Source organism: Phoxinus phoxinus (genome assembly GCF_949152265.1).
Source record: "Phoxinus phoxinus genome assembly, chromosome: 22".
Lineage (NCBI taxonomy): Eukaryota > Metazoa > Chordata > Actinopteri > Cypriniformes > Leuciscidae > Phoxinus > Phoxinus phoxinus.
Window position 1 is genome coordinate 21285460 of NC_136897.1, and position 23619 is coordinate 21309078.

Genomic DNA, 23619 nt, shown 5'->3' on the forward strand with positions numbered 1-23619 from the left:
TGGTGCCGCTTCGCCTGATCGCCAATTTGTATACACCCTACTACAGCAAAGGCCTGGCTCATGAATATTAACTAGCTTACGTGACTGGACGATTCTGCAAGGTTACCAGGCAACGTCAGCGTGACGTGCTTAATATTCATTAACCGCCCCTTCGCCATACTGCGATCCGTAAATTCGCCTTGTTAGGTTGTCAATGGCTCAGAATGAAGGTGGATACTGTTGCAGCTGTGATGATGGGTTACCACTGCAGGTGAAAATGAAAACATCGTTACTTGGCGAGGCGAAAGGACAGTTTGCGCGACGTTGTCTTGGACATAAGTGAGTATTCTGGTTGGTGCTCTTTCCATAAATTACGAATATTGTCAATGCGCTTGGTTTTTACGCTGGATGTTTGATGTTTGTGGCTGTTACATCGTTGGGGTTTCTGATGTGAACGCACAAACACGTACACCTCCTGCCCACACACTCCAGGAGACCGAAGTCACCTGTTATCAATTATGCGTTTAAGACCATATTTGTTATGTAGGCTAGTCTTTATATTGGCTGGGCACTTGTATTAAATCGTTGTGATTTTTTTACCCCACCATCTTTTTACTGTTCATTTAAGAGTGGGTGTAAGTGCTGTGGGCTGTCAGTCATTTCTTGATACTCTCAGGTGGATAAGATGCTTAAAATAATGATAGAACTTTCATCCACCTACGAATATTTCCAGCGCGCGCACACACTTACGCACGCGCATACCGCACAACACATCAGATGCAGACATGCGCCGCTTTTATGCACAATGCACAAACATACAAGTAGCTGTTGGTGTCACGACATGACCTTCGTAACGCATGCATTCAAGTGCAAAAAAAAATATATATATATATATACACAAATAAAAGGCAGATGCTACCTGTCGCACATCTGAGGTGATTGAGATGATGTCCATCTGTGTTTTCAGCACATTACATCACTGACTTCTGGTTTGGCAGAGGATTCTCAGGCTGTCCTTGTTCACCCACCTGTAAATCTCTTAAAGAGATGTGTTTTGCTATTTCCAAAACTGATGGAAAATTCATGATAATCCGTCTTGAAGATCTGCGGCCCTTGTTTATTATCACCTCAGACAAACCGAATCATGACAATCCTAAAAATATCCATTCTCATTCAAATGAGACAGAATATAAACCGTGATCAATGTAATTTCATGCATATGCAGATGTAAACTTTAGATATGCCACTGCATTGATGCACATCATGCATTTGATGCATATTCCAAACCATATTCATGTGAAATATACATATGGCACATGTGATATAGATACAGTATGCATGAATAACTCTTTGACCCCTTCTCTGCACTCTACCTCCTCAGGTGACCAAGTGTGTGCGCGTGCATGTAGTGTATTAGTTTGCAGGAATGTGTGTCAGTGTATGTGTGTGGATTATGAGAAGAGCATTGTGACCAACCGGGAGCAGATTTTTGCTGCAATGACCTGTTCAAGCACCGATATCTGTCCCATCATCTGGCCTTCCGCTCCTCTCAGCCCAGACATGCACCACCTCGCCATCTTTTGACTTGATGAAGATTCCTGACATCGGTAATGTGATGAATAAATTTGAGGTCCTTGGGATTGTAGGAGAGGGTTAGTGCATCTTTCGTTAATATCAATCAGTAAAGAGGAATAATATCGTTGCTTATAAAACAGCTGCTTGTTCATAAGCCGTAAACTGAGCATATAAAGCTTTTCCCTTTTTCTTTTTTTCCTCCAAAGGAGCCTATGGGGTGGTCCTGAAATGCAGACACAAGGTAAGACATATTTATGGATAAAGCTGTTGGTCAGCATGCTTATTTGATCCATGCAAATTAGATGTATTTTGAAAACTAGATCATTATTGAAGCCGTTTTGAAATGTAATATACAGTTCATATCCACCTGGATGAAGATCACTTGCCTACTGTTTATGCAACAAAAAAAACAAAAAAATCTGGTAATGTCATTTGTAGAGGTGAGGCTAGTTTCTCATTTTCCCCGTTAAGAAAAAACTGCCTAACTCACTTAACCTTTATGGGCCTCGTGACTGTAACTTTCCTAGAAAAGTTGCACGACGTTTAAACACCTTAAACTGTACATTTGTTGAGATATTTCCTTTATAAATATATTTTCAATTGTAATATGGCATGGTTCCCTAGCAACTGGTTCTTTTAAAATTGTGGGCTTCTCCAAATGCATTGCTTGTGGCCTAGTTGGCAGATTTGCTTCATTGTTTGGGAGGCATTTTCAGACAGTCGAGCATCGCTAGACTAACTCACAATAAGGTAAATGTAGGCATATTTTCAACCAATAGGAGCTGCTTTTATTGAAATTGCGGCTGTGCTGTTTGGAGGTTCAAGGCATTTTTTTGTATCGTCCATTACGCAGTGATTTCTGTGCGTTTTAAAACAACATAGCTTCAATTCATGCTCATCCAGAGGATTTAGCCTTTGACACTGCTATTGATGTGTTTGTTCAATATACAAAATAGCTTGCATCTAAACTGAATCGATGACACAGAGTTTAAGTACATATGCCAGATTTAGTTCGAGAGTATTTTTTTAAAAATAAGATTTGCCTCGTTCACACCAAGGACGATAACTATAATGAGAACGATAAAGATACTAAAAATCATTATAAATATAAAAGAATAGCAGTCCACACCACAAATGATAAAGGCACAGAGAAACAATATCATTGGAAACACTTTCAGAACGATTTTTTTCCTGCTGATGAACGATAAAAACATTGACAGCCAATCAGATTCCATCCTACTTTATAGAGCTCGAGCATTTAAAGTGACAGACGGCAAAACTGCAGCGCATGCTTATAATAAACAGAACGCTATCGTCCGGCGGTGTGGACGCAATATATTATCGTTATTGGTGTGAACGTCCCTTTAGATATGATAACACCTTATACCACATTCATATAAATAAAAGTATTAAAACCGCTAGGTAAATCAAAACTACCTGTCTTTTAAGGTTGTTTTCACAGTCCCTTTCTGTGTATCTTTGATGCTGTTGGTATTTGGTTCATGGTTGCATGCCCAGGATGTGTCTTCACGCCTGGGCAGACAACAGCAGTGTGGCTGGTTGCCTGGCTAGATGATGAATGACAGTACAGTGCAACAGAATGGTTAGGGCTCATTACACTTTAGATTTCACTGACCCTCGACACACACACCTCGGAGTTAACACTGATACCATGCACAGTATTCGTGCTCTTATCTGTACAGATTCATGTAGTTTACACACATCTTTCTGGAATCAGTTTAAAGGGTCAAAACGAAAGTCAAAAGTTTGTTTGCATATGGAACTATCATTTAATCATGTAAAGTGGCTTTGCGAGTATATTTATTGATTTTGACAGAAGTTGTGTTAAATAATCAGTGTGGATTAGAATAGCTGAGAATTGATGATAGAAAGAAATAAACCAATCATATTTCCATGCATAATTACATTGTTCCACTCCAAGTTCCTATGCATCATTGTTATGAATGATAATGAGAGCGATAAATTCAGCAGCAAGTGTAGTCCTCAGCTTGTGCCAGAACAGAAATCCAGCCTTGTGCTTTTAGTAATTGGTCAGTCAGCGCTTTCCCTCCTTCATTAAACGCATTCAAAATCGCAGCTGAAATCAAGAGTGACTGTTTCTTTTTTGTTGCGTTCTGTCTTGTTTCTCTTTCACGTATCATTATTCTCCGACGCAAATATGCCTGCGATCTATTTACAGACATTCAGAATAGCACTGATCACCAGGAAATACTGTGCTAAACTTGGATTTCGCTACATACCTGATTGAAAACATTATGTTTGAGTCTTTGAAAATAAGGCAGATAAACAGTCTTATTAGACTTAGGAGACTAGATTAAATTTGTTGGTGACTTTTGGTGTTGTGTAGAGCGGTAGTTTGCCTTTGGGTGATTTTGTTATGGAATAGAATTAAATACAATTGGAACAGAATAGAATAAAGTTATTTTTGATTTGATTGGACATGCTTCTTATACTTCTTATAGCAGCACTGGGAATTTGTATTGTTTATTTTATAATGTTTGTGCCGTTCCAGAGTCGTCACTATGTATGTTGCTTGTAAATATACTTTTAATTATTTGGCTTCTATTGTAATAATTTTCATGTAGACTATCGATCTTTTTTTCTTTTCTTTTTTCCCAAAAAGATTTCTATTTTAAAGTAAGTTCTTTTTATTCATCAAATAATCCTGAAAATAATTATCATAGTTCACACCAAAATGTTAAGCATCACTACTGTTTTCAATACAACACTAAATTATTCTTAAGCAGCAAATGAGCATACAGTATAAGAATGATTTCTGAAGGATCATGTGACACTGAATACTGGAGTAATGATGCTGAAATTTCAGCTTTGCCATCACATGAATAAATTACATTTCAAAATAGATTCAAATAGAAAATCTTTTAAATTGTAATATTTCACAATATACCTGTATTTTTGATCGAATTAATTGAATTGAATGAACCCCAAACTTGTCTGAAAAATGAAGTTACTCAATATTATATTCTTGTTTATAAAACTGTTGTATAAAAGCAGTCAATACGAAATTTGCACTTTTGTGCTGTTTTACAGAGCCATGTTTATTTTTTAGAATAGAAAATATTAGAATAGAATAGAAAATAATAGAATAGGGATTTTCTACCTGCACTCAGTCTTTTTCATAGAAACCTATACTGGGCACCACTGGGCAGTATTGAAACAAGCACCATTTATGTAAATAAAACACATTCCATTCAAATATTTACGGCTTCACTATATATACGGCTAAGTGTGCATCCCAAATCCCCACATCCTCAAATAAACAATCCATTTGTGCATTCATAAATCCACTTAGATCAATGGTGATTGCACGTATTGTTTGATCATTAATAGGCACAAATGAAATCTGTGTCTGCTTGGGGAAAACTTGAATCTTCTACAAGAAGGTGGATATTTTGTGGTCGTCTTATAAGTGACTGTTAATAGAGGTGAGTTGTTATTAACTCCTAAGCTGAGTCATAGTCATAGTGGTTTTACAAAGCAGAGCACTATCCGATTAGCATAGCAGTGATGTAAAACATGTACAGATGAATAAAGGAACAAATAAATAATCATAAAACAACATCTTAGGTTTAATATTTTATTTATACATATTCATATTTTATGTTTGCAATCCTTAATATTTGTAAAACAAAGCATATTCAATCTGTCTCATTTCGTTACGGTATGTACTTCCCTAGAAGTACTCTGAGATGTAAACTGTACCAGCAAACTTTTAAAAAGCTCAGCGCTTCACTCCTCACTGAGAACACTCTTGTTTATTGGCACTGGCTTCTCTATTGTTTCTCTCTAGTGTACCCAAGTGATGTTATCCCAGCGAGTAGGGGCCATGAAAGGCCCTTTGTGCGTGACCCAACACAACAAGATCTTCTGTTTGTTCTTGTCTTTGGTTGAGATATTCTTGTGTACCTTTCATACTTTTTGCATTGAAATATACACAAATAAGTTAAAGGGGTCTTATGATGCTATTTTAGAAGTTTGTTATTTTGTTGATTGGGTGTATTATAATAGGTTAACATGCTTTTATGTTCAAAATACATTATTTTTCATATACCGTACATTTATTGCAGTGCCTCTATTCCCAGTCTGTCTGAAATGCAATGATTTCTACAAAGTCCCTCCTTTTGAAAAGCCTAGAGTGCTCTGATTGGCTAGCTGCCCCATTTGGTTGTGATTAGCCAAAAACCTCAAGTGTGTCGGAAATAAAACGCCCTTTACCATAATTGTTAATGAGTGACACACAGTTAATAATGTCATCGGTATTACAGTATCAGTTCGGGCTTGAATGAGATTCTGAAAATGTGGATGATCAAGCAGCACAAACTTTGCAAGCATGACTTTAGCAGAATGTTTCACAGTGGGCTTTTCTTCTTCACTGTAACAACTTTGTCTTGAAGTGACAACATAAAATACAGTTTAAAAATCATACAAGTGTATATTTCTTATTTATTTAGGTGTGTATACCCAGTGTTGTACTCTGGAAACTGGAAGAAAATGCACTGTACACAAGCTAACTAAATAAATCACCACTGATTCTTAAGTTCATCCATTCTCATAAGGCCAAAAAAGCTGTTTTGCTTTTGCATCGTCCGAGTAGGTACTTATTTTGAGTAAGTAATTACTTCACGACCACTAAAATAGCATGTTCTATATAGTATGAGTGTAATCTGAACGCACTACATTCGCTATGCTGTCGTTATCATGTGACCAGCGTCAGTAACGTCGCTTCACTGCCATTCATAAATCCTCTCCTGTGGCCTCATGGGATAGTAAAGAGTCCATCGTATGCACACTTCAGAATGCCGCCGGAACTTGTAGCAGACTTTTTGAATTCGGACAAACTTCTTTAGTCACATTATACTGTTTTCGCCTACTATATAGTAGGGAAGTATGCGATTTTGGATGCAGCAATTCACTGAAGCTTCGTCTTCTTTATTTTCGTGCGCCTTTGGGTGGGCATTATGCTAATATTTCACCATGTGACGTAGACGTTTGCAGAAGAAACATCTAGACTTGGATCGAGGCATTTTAGTCAGGTCTGGAGCTGTATTCTCTGTTAGATAGAATAAATCTCTTTGTGGGAGACTATGAGCTTTATAACTTTGCAGCTCTTATAAATGCACAAACAGATACATTACACACTAAAGGAAAACCGTAAAAAGCATCATATGACTCCTTTAATATTCTTAATGTATTTGTCAGTCAGATATTCTAAATGCGCTTCGCTCGTCTAGTGCAATGGTCACTTAAATTCTATTAGCATCTCCGCACTTTGTTTTCAAGCTTGCTTCATTAAAATGAGTGAAAAGACATCAAATGCATGAAGCTAGGCAGCAATTTATTTATTTGTCAGCAATGTGCAATCACACCCACACTGATTAGCATTTGAACATCTCATGTTTTAAGATCTATTGAATGACTGTTTGATTTTTGCTGTTGATGTGAAGCTCAATAAGGGTGTTTTATATGCTCTCTCCAGACGTGTGTGTAGACGTGCGATGGCCTGTGTGTGACGGGGATCATCTGAGTTTAAAAGATTGTTCCCTTGGAGAGGAATATTTATTTTTATAGCGTATCAGTCGAATTGAGGGCAGGGAAAGAAGAGGGGACGTGAGTGTGCATTAGCATTAAATAGGTCACCTTGAGTGGGAACACTGGTTGTTGTGGAGGGCCGTGTTGAGATGACTGTGCAAGGCACCATGGATGAGATTGTGTGTGACAGAAGTGCCAAGATGAAGAGGTATCGAAAGAAAACGCTTTGGACGTGAAGCTGGATAGCAGGGTATCATGTTCGCATTTGATGCTTTGATTTGGAATGTTTTTATTGTTTGTGGATTGGACGACAGAATATGATAATTAAAGTTGTAGTTCTTGCCAGGCAGAACTATAGGCTATTCCTTAAACATTTTGGTTAGGATTTATTTTCTAAAATCTTAAATATTAATGGTCTGCAATCATTTTAACCCAATCGCTTAACATATGCTACTGTTAAAAAGTTTTGGGGTCAGAAAGATTGTTTTTCCTAAAGAAGCTTATACTTTTATTTATTAAAGTATTAAATTGAATACTAAATTGATCAAAAGTGACAGGAACAAGACTTCAAATTTTTATATTTCAAATAAATGCTGTTCTATTGATGTTCTATTTATCATAGAATCCTGAAAAACATTATTTACCATTTTCGACATTGATAATAATAAGATATGTTTATTGAACATCAAATTTGTAAAGGATCATGTGACACTGAAGACTGGTGTAATGATGCCGAAAATTCAGCTTTGCCATCACATGAATAAATCACATTCTAAACATTTTAAAATGGGAAAATAAGTTATTTGAAATTGTAATAATGTTTCACAACATTGCTGTTTTTGCTGTATTTTTGATCGAATAAATGCATTGGTGTTTAAGAGACCAACAACAACAATAAAATCTTATCGTACTCAAACTTTTGAATGGTATATTCCAACTAGATAATTACATTTTTAGGTGTGCTATCTTTTTGGCTTTTGCAAATATCATATATCATTTCTAATTTTAAGAGAAATTTAAGCCAGTCACCTGAATATCTAAGTATAAAAAAAGGCCAAGGATATTAAAGCACCAGATTTGCCGACACAAAATTAAATTGTGAGCAGTGATTAATTTTACTGTCTGGCCAGGCTTAATCTGCAACCAACAATTGAGCCCATGTTATAAATGAAATGGTGTTTGTTTCCTTCACCCGAGTGCTCACATTATTTTATGAGCAGGAATGGTGCTTTAAATCCAGTGTCAGGCCTGGTAATAAATTGAAAACATCATGAAGGCTTAAAATGGACTCTTAATATCCGTTTACAGGATATTATTTAGCACTTAAACGTGTCTCTGTGTCATTGTGTGGCTCTCAAGGCTAAGCTGCCCTACCATGTGTCTAATGTAAACATGTCTGTGGTATTAATAGAACAACAGCTGTGTAGTCAATGGAACACAATCAATATGTGGGACACGTTCCATTGTATGGATCCTATGGAAGACAACATGTAATGCTGTATACTCTACTGCCCAGAGCTTACACAACCATTCAGGATTGTTGGACAATTTAGGGTTTGTGCCAATGAAAAAAAACTGAATCAGCTTGGTCAATTAAATATTTTTCGGTCAATGTCGTTTTGTTCGCAGTTTTTAAGAGAGGCCATTTTTTGGTCCTTTTCCTTCTATGCTGGAGACACTTTTCCTATGAATTTCATATATGGTCAACATTTTTAGATATGTTAAGTCGACTGAAATCTACATTTATTTACCCTAGTATTTATGGTCCTGCTTTTATTAGTGCATATTTATCCCCCAAAAAAAGTTTTTGTCTTTATCATTTCCCAAAATTAATATCCATTTTTTATACTGTTGTAATTCTCTAAATTAATTTAAGCATTTAAAATAATTTTATTTTAAAAATTATATTATATTAAATTAAATATTAAGCAGACCAACTGTTTTCAACAATGATAATAATGAGAAATGTTTCTTGAACAGCAAATCGGCATATTAGAATGATTTCAGATCATGTGACAGTGGAGTACTGGAAACCTCACAGTTATAAATTACATTTTAAAATATACAATATTTATAATAATAAAAAACAGCTATTTTAAATTGTAATATTATTTCACAACATTACTTTTTTTTACTGTATTTTTGATCAAATAAATGCAGCCTTGGTGACCATATAGGAGACTTCTTTCAAAAACCTTTGAAATGTAGTGAATTTAATCCAACGTTTTTACTTATTTCTCAGTTTATATATGACTTCTCACTCTTTTTCTCCATTACAGTGAAAAACTCTCCCTGATAGAATTCCCTTAAACAAGCGCTGACAAAAGTAAGAGGATTTAATACAAATGACTCTTTAATAGAGACCCCATGAATGGAGGAGATATCAAATTCAGCTGTGATCTACTCCGTTTCTCCTGGAGGCAGACAGGGCTTGAGTTCACGATACCTCGCCAGCTCAGGAACCCAGCTTGGCATGAGAGATGTTTTGTTTCCTATCTTAGCAGCAAGGACAATTAAGGTTGCGCCAGCTTTGTTGGCAATATGAAATTAGATCCGTGCTGTTTTTCAACAGCATTGTTGTTCCAATCGTACGGATGTTAGAACGGATGCCAACATCGTTATTAAAGTAAGCGATACTAAAAGTTGGCCGAACCGACTACGCGTTCCGCTCTGTTTCATGGTTTAGCTGTCTTTAAAATGGCATCTAATTATTTCCTAAACAAATTACAGTAACTGTACCATGCATTTAGCGAGAACATGTGTACGCACAGGCCTTTGTGAAGTGAAACTTCTGACTTTCTGCTCTCATGTTGAGAGAAATACCCTCTCAAATGATCTGACCTCCCACCCTCTGAACGGCACAATGGCCGTGAAGAAAGCTGTGAAGCTAAAGGAATTAAAACAGGCTTGCCGCTTGTAATCCTACTATCTGCCCATGCTAGAGTTATAGACACACAGACTCTCATGCACCCCCTCATGAGTGACAGTACTGATATATTAACTGCTCCGAGTGCTTTGGACCCCCATCGGCCCCTTATGTTTCCCCATCAACAAAGCAAAGTCAACAGCCCGTCTTTCACAAGTACACCTGACCTATACATTAACATGTTGTAATCCAAAACGGAAACAACTAGCTAAAGCTCGGATTACCTGTCACCAAATATCAGATATGTCATTGTTTGATGTCACTCTGTATTATCACAGGATTCTGTCTGGAAGGTAAAGGCATATTTTTAGTACATATGCACTTTTGTAAATAGAATTATGGGTTGGTCTCCATGGTTATTAGAAATATGAGACACGGGCGCTGTGTGTGTGGTGGGTTTTTGAAGCTGTGAAAGTCTCAGCTTCTCCATAAACACCTTTCAGATCCCAACCCCTCCGCTTTCTTCACTGTCCATGACTCATTCACCCCACTATATATATACCGAGAGACAGACAGGTTTGTCAAGCAAGTGAAGAAACTAAAAATATCTGATTCCTAAATGATGTTGCAAGTTTTTTTTTTCAGTTTGTTACGAAATGCCGAAGCAAACATTTACAGGTTATAATGAATTTTCTTCACCCTGAATGTAGGATACAGACTACATCCTAATTCCCATTATTTTCATAGTATGTTGTCACAGTGTACTTAAAGGGATAGTTTACCCAAAAATGTAAATTCTGTCATCATTTACTCACCCTGGTGTATGCATTTTATTTCTTCTGTGAAACACAAAAGTAGATGTTTTGAAATTCAGTGTGGTACAGATGACATTGGACCAGGGATATAATTGTTAACGGAAATGTAAACTATTAAAAATAATTCTGAAATGAAATAAAATATTAGATGTAAAACTTATTTCAATTTGTTTCCAAGGCAACATTTAGAATTGGTTTAGTTGAAGTACTAAAATGACTGCTAAATAAATATACTAAAATGGAGCTTAAAATAAATTACAAAAGCACATAACAAAATTACTAAAGGGTAAAACTTGAGGTTCAATTATAATGTTAATAAAGTTTTTGTCCAAAAAAACAAGCAAATATATAACCCTATGCAGAAAAAATATTATTTTCAAATTTAATTCTGACCCTCTGTCTGAAATGATCCGTTTTTAAGGGGCGGCTCCTTTAGCCAATGATTGGCTAACATCATTGCATTAGAAACAGTGTCAACGCCCTCATGAGTAAAGTGTTTTGAAAACATTATCCATATGAAACCGTCATTTACAGACAAAGCATTATGAAATCATTTACTTACGGTTTGTAATGCAGCTGCTGTAAGATCTTTCAAGAAAAGTTTATTTGGGAACTCTCCAGTACAGTGTGCCTTGTTTACAAAACAAAATGCTCCGAACAAATATATAATCCTGCACGCCGATTTGGAACGCCATTAAAATATCATCCACGATGCTGTGATCCTTGTGAAGCGCGTGGAGTCAGAAACTGAACACACATCGTATACTATATTCAGTGTAGACAGCATCAGTGATTATAATGGGTTCTATTTGCTTTTGACGTGACGCTCACATGCAGTGTACGTAGGCAAATATCACCAATTAGGCGACTGAATGCCAGTGGGCGGGGCCTATGGTTCGATGATGTATAGCTATTCGTCAATGTCTTGCTCTGGAGGAAGTCATATGCAAATGTATTTGATGTCACAGATCCCGCAATATCCCATTTTTGGAGCTTGATTAAATAAATGCTTTTTTTATATATAGTGAGAAGGATGTTTTAAGCTTTTTTTTTAGTTTCTGTCTATATTTTCATTTTAAAGTAAACTAGTATATAAATAGAATATAAATAATATGATATTATATATTGGATCCCCTTGACCAAAAAAAAAAAGAGACATTTTTAAATTGTCTGTTTTACAGAATAAAGTAAGTTTGGGTTTGAATGACACGAGGGTGAGCAAACGGTGACGCAATTTAAATTTTTAGGTTACTATCCCTTTAATTTGAGGAAGAAATGCTCAAGAGTTGATATAAATATGTAGGCAAGTATGTATTATAAATACATTCTTAAACATACCATGTCGGCTTTAAAATGTGTATCTGTTTTACCTTTACCGTTCCCTGGTTGCAACAGATATAATAATGAATGTACTCATTTAATGTACAGCTTTTTGCATACTTTGTAGTATGGACGTATGCATATTCAGACACAGGGCCATACATCCTGCAGAACTGTTCATATTGTGATTTCAAAGAGACTTCCTGTTCAGTGTGAACCTGAAAACAAACCCCATATCAGAGTATCGTGCCAATGGCAACACAAATCATTTTAAAACCAAAGGAAAACCTGACCGTGCAGCGTAATTAAAGCAGCCAGATCCTTCTGCAAGTAGCCCATGCAGGGGTCCGGCTTACTCAATATGGGAAAGCTAGTCCCTTATCCAGCCCCACATGCCTGCTGTGCCTCTTAATCATTTCTGATCATGAATCATATCTGTTCATGACAAGCTGTGCTTAAAGTGAAAATGACTTGCAGTTCCACTGCGGAGGAGAATATGAGGAAGCCTTCGAGGCACTTGCTACCGACCGGAGGCGTCAGGTAGAGCTAGCGCCTGGATCCAGCCTTGTTGTGGGAGATTCATTTGGGATTTTCTTTCAGTTTAATTGCAGCTGGTTCAAATGCAAGCCTCAGCGATGTTCTGAAATCTGCAGGGTTCGGGCATTTTATGGATTTCGTCCAAGAGTTGACAAACATGCCTTTAGTTTTAGTTGGAGGATTTTCTGGAGGAACAGAAAAATGTGCATTGTTTTTGATTGTTGACTTGTTAACCCTTATAAAAAGTACTGTGACGGTACTGACGTACGGTGATGTTATCAGATAGTAGTACTCTTATATGTCTCATGTCTGCATTTATTTGATAAAAAAAAACAGTAATATTGTGAAGTAGTATTACAATTTTATAAACAAAAATATCTTACCGACCCCAAACATGTATATGGTATAATATGTTTTTTAGATTTTTTTTATATGGTACTCCATGAGAAATCCAAATATATCTTGGTAGTACCATGGTAAAAAAACAAAAAAAAACAAGCGGTACTGAGAGATTACCATATTCATTTAACATTGAATGATGTTGCATGTTACTCCAAGGTACTTTAAAAAATACTATGGAATTATCATGGGACATGTAAAAAAACATGGTTATACCATTATTCTGGATGAATACCACATTTATATGCCATTGTATTAACATGGTCTTCTTAAGTAATTCAAAGAATACCATGGTATAACCATGGTACTTTTTTGCAAGTAAATCTGTCAGCAATCATTGAATGCGTTTCTTGAATTGAACAAACTTTCTGTAACACTGTAACTATGCCAAGTAGTTCTCTCAATTTAGATGTTTCCCTTTATATCAGACTTGTTAGCTGCGTTCAGTTATACTGCCTTTGAAATACACAGGCTACAGAAAACACAGACTCCAGAAGAATAATGATTTAATATCCATTTATCTGGGCACTATAGTCTATAACACTGGCTGGAATTTGTCCTGAGTGAGTGTTTACTGTGTCGAATTGTGATAAATGGGCTTCAGCAGCTAGCGTGATCATAGCGCTAAGGCTTTCTCTGTGAAGGGAGCTGTAGTGCAAATTGAGAGCTCTGAATGACAAAGATAGGCAAACGAGACTCCGTCCAACACCACAGATGACAGGGACTCTGTGTGACTGACAGTGGGTGAACATTTCTCCACCGCAAGGGCTGCTGAACACATGGCTAAATATGTGCATGCAATACTTCCGCCTAATAATTAGACATCCTAATATGAAATTATATCTATTCTTTGAAAACAGGCACATTGTTCCATTTAGCGGAAGCATTGTTAGGGGCTTTGTCATGAAAAATACCCCTTTGTGGCTTATTTGATACAACCGGGAAGTGGTTCGTCTAAGGTTCAGTTCTTTTGTGCAGCTCTCAGCTGTTTGTTTTACATGTTAAGTCCATTAACAGCTTGCTAATAAAGCTTGTGTTTGAGAAGGCGCTCAAACTGATTTACATATCTGGTTTGCAGGAGACAAAAGAGCTTGTGGCCATTAAGAAGTTCAAGGACAGTGAAGGTAAAAGACTGCTACAACCAAATGCTTGCTTTTTCATCCATGTAATTTACTGGTTGGAGACTACAACACTTGTTTGGTTACCATGACACAAAGTATAATTTACATTATTTATCACAGACTCCAAGGGCTAGTTATTTGGTATATAAACGCTTTACACAATGATTGAAGTTTTCTATTTAAAATGTGTAAATACAGTTTTTAAACCTGATTTCTGTGATTTTTATTTTCTAGCAAGCAACATGAAATAAACTTAATAAACCAATATAATTGTAATGGACAAATGTTATTTAAAAAAAATATTAAGTTTTAAATTGTTTATTTTATCAATATAATAACAGTTGTAACAGAGATGAATTGTAAAGCTGTCAAGGAAATGGCACGAGATTGTTTTCCCATCATGCTGTAGAAAGGATCCAAATTATGTCATCATTTTAAGGGGGGATGGAAACATTTGCTACTTTCATGCTAGGTTAATTTAACGATATATCGAACATATCTAGGCTAGTTCTCACAACAAAGAGATTTGCCGCTCTTAAAAGGTAATGGCACACCAAAGTGTACCCCATTTGTGAGAAGTGCCTTTTATAATGTCACCTTTCTTTGAGAGCTCTATAGCTCATTTGTTTTACTCTAGAAAACCCAAGCCCCTTCTCAATCTCGTCTAACCCCCTTGTGTGTTCCCGCAGAGAATGAGGAAGTTAAAGAGACGACGTTACGAGAGCTCAAGATGCTCCGTACGCTGAAGCAAGACAACATCGTCGAACTGAAAGAGGCTTTTCGTCGAAGGGGAAAACTCTATCTAGTGTTTGAATATGTGGAGAAGGTCAGCTCAAAACAGGCTTTTTTTCCCCTTCATTTGGTTTGATCTGAATTGTAGTTCAAATGACGATGATGATGTGTTGTGTTTCAGATAGTGTTTTGCTATATATATTTCAGAATATGCTTGAGTTGTTGGAGGAATTGCCCAATGGTGCACTACCTGATAAAGTACGAAGCTACATCTTACAGCTGATCAAAGCTATTCACTGGTGCCACAAGAACGAAATCGTTCACAGGGGTATGACAGTCCCTGTATTGTTTATAAATGTCTTAATTCGTCTAATTTTACATTTACATTTTACATTTATGCATTTGGCAGACGCTTTTATCCAAAACGGCTTGCATTGCATTTACATTTTTTTACATTCTTATCAGTTCTTGCTTTCCCTGGGAATCAAACTCATGACCTTGGCGTTGCAAGCGCCAACGCTCTACCGTTTGAGCTACAGGAAAGACTTTTACCTTTAAAAGTCTTTTAAAAAAGTACGCAGATTATGCGCAACTACCACTTTGACGCTTCAAAAAGTTCATAAGGAGATCTTTAAACTAATCCATATGAATTGAGGAGTTGATTCCAATTTTTTGGAAGAGACACAATCGCTTTATATGATGAACGGATTGAATTTAGGGTTTTATTCACATTTAAACATTGAAGCGAACATAATTTTCTTTTTTGGGTACTTTGTAGGGCTGTAAATGATTAATCGCGATTAATCGAATCCAAAATAAAAGTTTGTGTTTACATAATATATGTGTGTGTGTGTTGTGTATAATTATTTTGTATATATAAATAAACACACATGCATGTATATATTTAAGAAAAATGTGTTATTTATATATAAAATAGTTCTATTTATATATAATATAAATCATATAAAAATATATATTCAGTATATAAATGCAAATATTTCTCAAATATATACATGCATGTGTGTGTATTTATTTATACAAAATAATGATACATAATACACACACATATATTATGTAAACACAAACTTTTATTTTGGATTCGATTAATCACGATTAATCGTTTACAGCCCTACTTTTCACCTTTTAAGAACATTAGAATGAGTATAGATAGATTAAATAGATTATTTTATTTTTTTTCAGACCCCAAACTTTTTCTTCTTCAATGTTTGTACTGTATCTGGGTCTTTTCTGTTATGAAGTTCTAATTTTAACTTAAGGAAGTTGTTATTTAAAGATCTTTAGGAATATGGAATATGATAAGATGTGTGATGTCTTTATTTTGTCATTTTCAACATTTCTTATTTATTGCTAGTGTAATTTTTGTGTAGTCTTGAACACAAATTGAGCTCACTGAGAAAAATCCATCCCTTTTTATCTAATCTGCAGATATCAAGCCTGAAAATCTCCTCATCAGCTCCAATGATATCCTGAAGCTGTGTGATTTTGGTGAGCAGAGGCTTTCACTCGTCTGATTCAGGACCCGCCACCCCCATATTCACACTGATCTCTCTCACTGAATGCTTGGTCTCCTTTCAAGGCATCATGAGTCCTGCGGTGACGTCTGAAAAAAAAAAAAAAAGATCTGAAATTGGATTTAAGTGGAAGGGAACGAAACAGTTTTTGTCCAAATCACACAGTATGCAAAGGTTTGAGTGACGGCGCCTATTATCTGTAATGCAAATGTTAAGTTGATGTTTAATCCTTCCAGATATATAATTTCATATACTGAAAGGGAAGATGACTGAAATATCCACCCTCATCACAGAAAAGGAAGTTGTTAGCAGTGTTTGGGAGTAACTCAAAGTTGCAACTCTATATCTTTTTTAATTTTCATTGGCATGACAGTCATTCAACTGTTTTCATAACTATTTTTAAAGTGTAGTGCAGTGCGACAAAACCCAACATCACTATTTTTAATACTTAAATCTAATTTATTTATTATTTTTGTAGAAATAGACTAAATATAACTATTTATTTTATGGTGTTGTAGCGGAAATGACTCTGTTTAGGGGATTTATTAACTCAAATGAGTCACTATATTCATAAGATATGAATATTTATGTTGCATACATATATTAAATTATTTCCAAATATGGAATGAGTCAAACGTCGCCTTATATTAATACTTAATACGATTACTCGTAATAACCATTAATATAGGTAGGTTAATTTATGTTTAATCAGGGGAATTTAGGTAAAAACACCATTCAGTTATTTTGCACACGTATGTCCAGCAGACGTGCACGCGAAATTTGCATGGGGAACCACCAGTCTGTAACACCGTCAAATATTATTTCTGTGGCCACTAGAAATCATATTTTCGTGTTCTAGACAATTTAAGTATTATATTATAATAGGGTAGAGCTTTGTAACTTGATCTTACGCTTTCAGTGACTCAGTAATGGAACATAGACAGATCTCAATTCAAAAGATTAATGGACTTTAATGTAACACAAACTAACGGTTATAATGTACTAAATCAAAACACACATGAGTAAATATGCATAATAAACAAACAAACTAAAATGATCGCGATGAGAGAGAGAGAGAGAGAGAGAGAGAGAGAGAGAGAGAGAGAGAGAGAGAGAGAGAGAGAGAGAGAGAGAGAGAGAGAGGGAGAGAGTTAGAAGTTTCTGTGAGGAAATCAGAGAAGAATGAGAACTTTGACAAAACAGGTTTTACACAGTTTACATCAAAATGAGACCCCAAAACCTTAGCAATATTTAGACAATCTTAACAGCAGTTCTTTCAGATGGTAAATTTAAGAATAATACGTTACTCTGTCCGTGCCCTTTCTGGTGCGTCTGTTTGGGACTGACGCGTGCGGTCACGTGGAAGAATCTTCAAAACGAAAGTGAGGAGTAACTCAGGTTCAGAGCGTACGCGTATTTTGTCGAGTTAACTTAGGCTTAGGCTGGTATTCTCTTAGGAAGAATACCGATTTGAGTTAGAGTATCAAGAAAATAAAGACTTAGAATAAAAACGAAAAGAAAGCAAACGAAAGCAAGCTTGTGGTGAGTGAGAAAAGTCTCTCTCTGCTGGAATACTGCACTGCACACAGAGGAGAGCCGCGCGCTACGTTTTGAAGAGATTGAAGTCACGCCTCCCTCCTGTGTAAGGACCAATGGCTTTGGGGCAGGCGTGACCAAAACCCTCGTGGTTCGCTAAGAAACGCCTCCCGGTCGGATGCGCGTTGGAGATTAAATCCGTTATAACCTGATATAAATGGCAGAATGCATAATTTCATTATTTGAGTTGAAGATTCGAAATCAGTAGCCTTCCTGGAATAAAAGCATACCAAAGATTGTGTTTCTGGGGTTTGCTAGCAGGAAATTCCATGATTCTAAGATTACATGAGACTAAAAATAAGCATTTCCATTCTTGATTATGACACACACTTATGTTATGACGGTCTATCATCTAGCGACCGTGACACACAATACAAATACATTTTAAAATACATTGAAAAGGGTTGATTTTGATCACAATGTCCAGGACCAGATTGTCTGTGTATGTGTGTGTGTGTGTGTTTGTTTGTTCAGAGTTCGTTCAGACCACGTGTTTGAACTTTTGTGCTGAGCTCCGGGGAAATACAATGTATGTGCGTTTTCTGAAATTGATTTAATTAGCAACTCGTGGACTTTTGGGTCCAACATCTGTTTAAACAATTCATGGTTTTGTGAGGCGTCTTTTAAGTGTGTGTATGTATGTGCGCTGAGCTGATGAGGTCAGCCGCGAGCGTTTGTCAAGACACTGTCCTGTTGTCCAAAAAGGGTTAATCATTTGTTAATGATCCCCTGATCGCTGTGGACCCCCCCCCCATAGGGGAGTCGTGAACAGATTGGGTTTTGTTGATTTTCTAACAGAGCTTCTGTGAGTGAGTCACATGTCCGGCGCCAGGGTATCTTGTGTTGCAATCCAGGAAGGACAGAGTCGTGTGTAAATTAGATTTGATTAAATTAAATCAGAAGCAAAAAGGTTAATCTGACATGGGCTACAGTGTTTTGAATAGATTTATACACTATAATATAATATTTAATCAATTGCTGTTTTTCATCATAGTTTGTTACTGTTTAAGTTATTTTGTTGTTAGTTTTATGCCAGATAAATACTGGTCTGGTTGGAAAAAACAATTATATCATCTTTTACATATAGTTTCATATAGTTTATATATTAACAATAATGTTGGTTAACCTCCTTAAATAACTTTGAACTTGCTCAATGCAACGTTGTGGCTGTCGTCTCAGTACCTGATTAATCACATATTGTACTTCTCAGCCTCCAGGTTCTGCTCCTGATGGAATGTATATATTATTCACTCAGGGTTAAATTTTGCCTCCACACTGAATGCCACGGAAATTGAGAATGACTCACTGGCTTCTCTCTAAGACTTTTATTTTTAGAGGGAAGAATATGGCAAGATTAATTAAGATCTCTGAATGTTGTGTGCGGCCTTGCTCATGCCAGATACCTTTTCTCTTTCCTCCTTCCCTATGTCTGTCTATCCGGGCTGGTCACTCCCTAGGCTTTGCCCGCAATCTCTCTGAAGGCAGCGATGCTAACTACACGGAGTATGTGGCGACCAGGTGGTACCGCTCACCTGAACTGCTCCTTGGGTAAGTCCTGATATATGTACCTCCTGCACTATTTTTCAAGGTGATTTCTAGTATACCTTGTGTCCCGAGACATAATAACTGAAAAATGACCAAGAAGTATTTTCCTCTATAAAGCCAAAAGGGATGAAACATCAAATCCCCCTCAAACACAAGCTCTAATACGCATCGAGGGCACATCCTTTTTAAAAATGTTGATTTTATATATCCATTAGATGTGACATCAGGAGTGAGGTGCATGATTATTTGTCCTTGTCTCCATTGAAGTGTTTTTTTCTAGTGTGTGCCACTAGACTAGATAAATGCAGTGGAACATTTTTTGAAACTCTCACCATTTAAATTCCACCCACACAAATATTCTCTCCCTCCCTCTTGCTGTGTGTTAGTGCAAAGATTTGTGTCTCAGTGTTATGTCTATCTATCTGCCTCTGTCTCCATGCATCTCTCCGCATCCCTCTTGCGTTATTAAGGGTGCCATTGTTCAAACTTAGAGTTAGGGATTTGAACAAAACCTTAACCCTAAGCATGACACTTGTGTAAATCGCCCTGTCCCGTTTGTGTGAATGTGCTGCTTTAAAAAGTATTGCTATAACTTTTCTAAGCTATCAGATTTGTGATTTGTGCACGTCAGATGATAAAACGGGTGAAAAAAAGCCTTTGACCTAGTTTTAAAAATGATCTTTAAAGGGGTCATGTTATGCTTTTCCACTTTTTCAACTTTAGTTAGTCTGTAATGTTGCTGTTTGAGCATAAACAAGATCTTCAAGGTTACAAAGCTCAAAGTCTACTCCATAGGGAGATATTTTATTTAAAAGAATCCACTTTTCAAGAACTACAACGAACGACTGGTTTGGACTACGGCACAATTTTTCCAAATCTTATGAAGTCGCAATGGTACTCATTTAAATAATCCATGCCTATGGAATAAGCAAAAAAGAGGACGAAGCATGGATGAGCTGCATTTGAGAAGACAGTGTTGTCGCTATGTCAAAGAGACGCTGTTTTTTTTCCACAACATTTCAAAAACTACCTGAGGCTGAGGAACTTAGAGTGGTTAACTTATTTTAACACGGTTCCTTAACTTTATAACTCGAACGACTATCTGTGCGCTACACATTTCATGGAGAACATTTCAACATTCACTTTGTAAGATGATTCACCGCTCCTTAGGAAAATGAACCATGGTTTTGTGATCAATTACTGTTTTTATTACCTTAGTTTTCTGACAAATACCACAATTAAATGGTGGATGACATCGTATCTATAATGTTTAAGAAAATTACAAAAAACATAAAACATCCTGTGAAATCCGTGCTTGAAAAGTCTGTGCATAAAATCCGTTGTGCACGGTTCTTAGTTAACATTGTCAGGGTCTGAACAGGGCTTGAATTGGATTGAAATTGATGCCATCCTAAATATTTACACTAGAGATGAACTCGCAGTTATGGAGGGGCGGAACATTTCCCGAACACGTGCTAAGCGCTGCCAATAACAACACACTGGGCCAGCTAACCAATCACAGCACATTTCGTATTTCGGAAGGAGGGGCTTCATCGAAAATGGCATGTTTGAGCCAGAATGGGGAGAGAGGTGCTGTAAAAATATAAAATTTATGAAAAATTTTGTTTTTTGAATAATCAAGCATGAAAACATATTCTAGTACACCCCAAAACAAAATCAAGACTTCGTAAAAGGGCATAATAGGACCCCTTTAAGGTTATCGTTATCTGTTTAGTAGCCATGGAATTTTCACTTAAGAAACAGAACTTTTTCAAATCTTAAGTCAAGAATTATTTTACATTTCTGTAATAGAGCACCTGCTGAGAACATTATAGTTACTTAGCGTGGGCTCTTTTGTCTTGGGCCATAAGCAGTCATCCAGGACACTCTCTTGCAAACTATCAGAACTCCTTAGCAAAACGCCTACCAACACCCTAGAAATGACCTTGAACACCTTACCAACACCCTAGAAACCACCCTATCAACATCCTAAAAAAAAAACACTCTGAACATCTTAGCAACTAAAAAGCATCGTGCTAAAAAAACAACTGGATAGCAACACCCTGGCAACCTCTTTCATCACCCTAGCCTTGTGACGGCAGCTTTTCCAAGGGCAAGCAACGTAAATTTTTCTTGCTTTTAAAAAAGAAAACTTTTTTTTTCTTGCATCTGTCAATGAAAGACAAAAACAATCAAACTATTTTACTAAAAAGAGATTGAATAGTTAAACTACAAACAGCTTAAATAGTCAAACTACATTTGTTTCAAATAGAAATGGTCGATAAGGATATGGAAAACTCAAATGAAGGTCAATACTTGACTTATATTTGTCTTCTTGGCTCTCGCAGAGCTCCATATGGGAAGGCGGTGGACATGTGGTCGGTGGGGTGTATTTTGGGAGAACTGAGTGATGGGCAGCCCCTGTTTCCTGGCGAGAGTGAAATCGACCAGCTCTTCACCATTCAAAAGGTGTTGGGCCCTTTACCACCAGAGCAGATGAAGCTGTTCTACAACAACCCTCGTTTTGCCGGACTAAGAGTAAGGACCTGTCTTCTGATTCACTCCTCTGTCCTGTTCTGTGCTTTCCTCTCCTCGCCTCTCCTCTCCTTTCCTATGGCACGGATCCCAGTATTCTGAATAAGTGGCTGCCTATGACTCATGTATCGCTATGTGCCAGTGTGAAGCACAACTGGCTTTGCCTTGACAGGGCTGATCACAGTACATAATATTCATACACATGCACATAGATTCACACACACACACACACACGGTACAAAGCCTCAAAAAGTATTTGGACACTCAAGTCACATTTTAAATGATGTTTTGTAACCAGAGGTGGTATCTGCAAATGAATGATGTTAGACCGTTTCTTTTCTTAACCATATTTTAAATGTTCAACCTGTATGGATTTAATTTGCAGTAATGACTGGTTGACTATATGATAGATAGATAGATAGATAGATAGATAGATAGATAGATAGATAGATAGATAGATGTTAGTAATTTTAATGCTTCAACTTAAATTTATTTCATCTATTTTTCAAGACAACATTTCTACTTTGTTTTTAGTTTAAATTTTGAATGTAATATTATTTTATTTTATTTCAGCTTCATTTCAATTAACAATTTTTTTTTAATAGTTTTAGTTTTAATTAATGATAATAACCCTGTTGGAGTGGATAACATACAGTTTAGTGGCAATTGTACACAAATATTCCACCGCTTAATGCAATTAACCAAAGTATCTCATATTTGTAATGGAAAATGCAATTCTTCTGCTCTATTCTTTAGTCCTCCCTCTGTCTGTATTTAACTATGCAAGTGTGTGTTTTTGTGACAGTTTCCTTCTGTAAGTCATCCTCAGACGCTTGATCGAAGGTACCTGGGTATCATCAACGGACTCATGTTGGATTTAATGAAGGTAGAGCAGTCTGCAACACTCATCAGAGAACATTTTTTCTTTCGAATCCCAACAGTTGTGATATATTTGGTGTTGATTTATTTTAAAATTAACTGCAGATGTCATATAAGTGCAAAGTGTTATTAAAGACTCAATTCGAATGAGTTTAATTGTTCTACAGTGGCATGACTCTCCGCATTCTCTTTTCACTGTAACAGAACCTGCTGTGCCTGAACCCCACCGAACGCTTTCTGACAGAACAGTGTCTGAACCACCCAGTGTTTCAGGGTCTGAGAGGGCCCGAGCGGCCAGCTGCCCCATCACCCACCCCACCTCGCTCCTCGAAGAGAAAACCGTACCACGGAGACAACACCATACCCAGCCGGTCAGTAATTGCTACTTCTATATACTAGGTTAAAGGCGAAATGTGTGATTTCTGTGCAACTAGTGGCAGAAAATGCAATTGTCAAAATGAGGATTGCTTCCCAAGTAAGAAAGTAAGTAGGGACGAGATAAGGGGCTTTCGCACCAGAGGAACCTTTTCATAGTTCCTAGAACTATTGGCGGAAGTCCCCCGATTTTGGCGTGTTCACACGAAGGAACTCGGAACGATTTTAGTTCTAGGAACTCC

At 36.7% G+C, this 23619-nt stretch overlaps 1 protein-coding gene across 2 annotated transcripts in view; it reads left to right on the forward strand.

Moving 5' to 3' along the window:
- Position 1: 1 nt before the first annotated feature.
- The window catches only part of cdkl5 (cyclin dependent kinase like 5), a 37361-nt gene continuing 13743 nt past the window's right edge, over positions 2 to 23619 (forward strand). The window contains exons 1-11 of one of the 2 annotated variants that reach the window (XM_079598429.1): positions 2 to 318; positions 1361 to 1631; positions 1761 to 1795; positions 14141 to 14186; positions 14873 to 15009; positions 15123 to 15243; positions 16362 to 16421; positions 19501 to 19591; positions 21937 to 22126; positions 22929 to 23009; positions 23207 to 23373. In XM_079598429.1, the coding sequence (XP_079454555.1) occupies positions 1568 to 1631; positions 1761 to 1795; positions 14141 to 14186; positions 14873 to 15009; positions 15123 to 15243; positions 16362 to 16421; positions 19501 to 19591; positions 21937 to 22126; positions 22929 to 23009; positions 23207 to 23373 (992 nt within the window). In that variant the 5' untranslated portion in view covers positions 2 to 318; positions 1361 to 1567. Of the gene's footprint in view, positions 319 to 1360; positions 1632 to 1760; positions 1796 to 9638; positions 9752 to 14140; positions 14187 to 14872; positions 15010 to 15122; positions 15244 to 16361; positions 16422 to 19500; positions 19592 to 21936; positions 22127 to 22928; positions 23010 to 23206; positions 23374 to 23619 lie in introns of those variants that run through there. The other variant, XM_079598430.1, reaches the window with a different exon arrangement.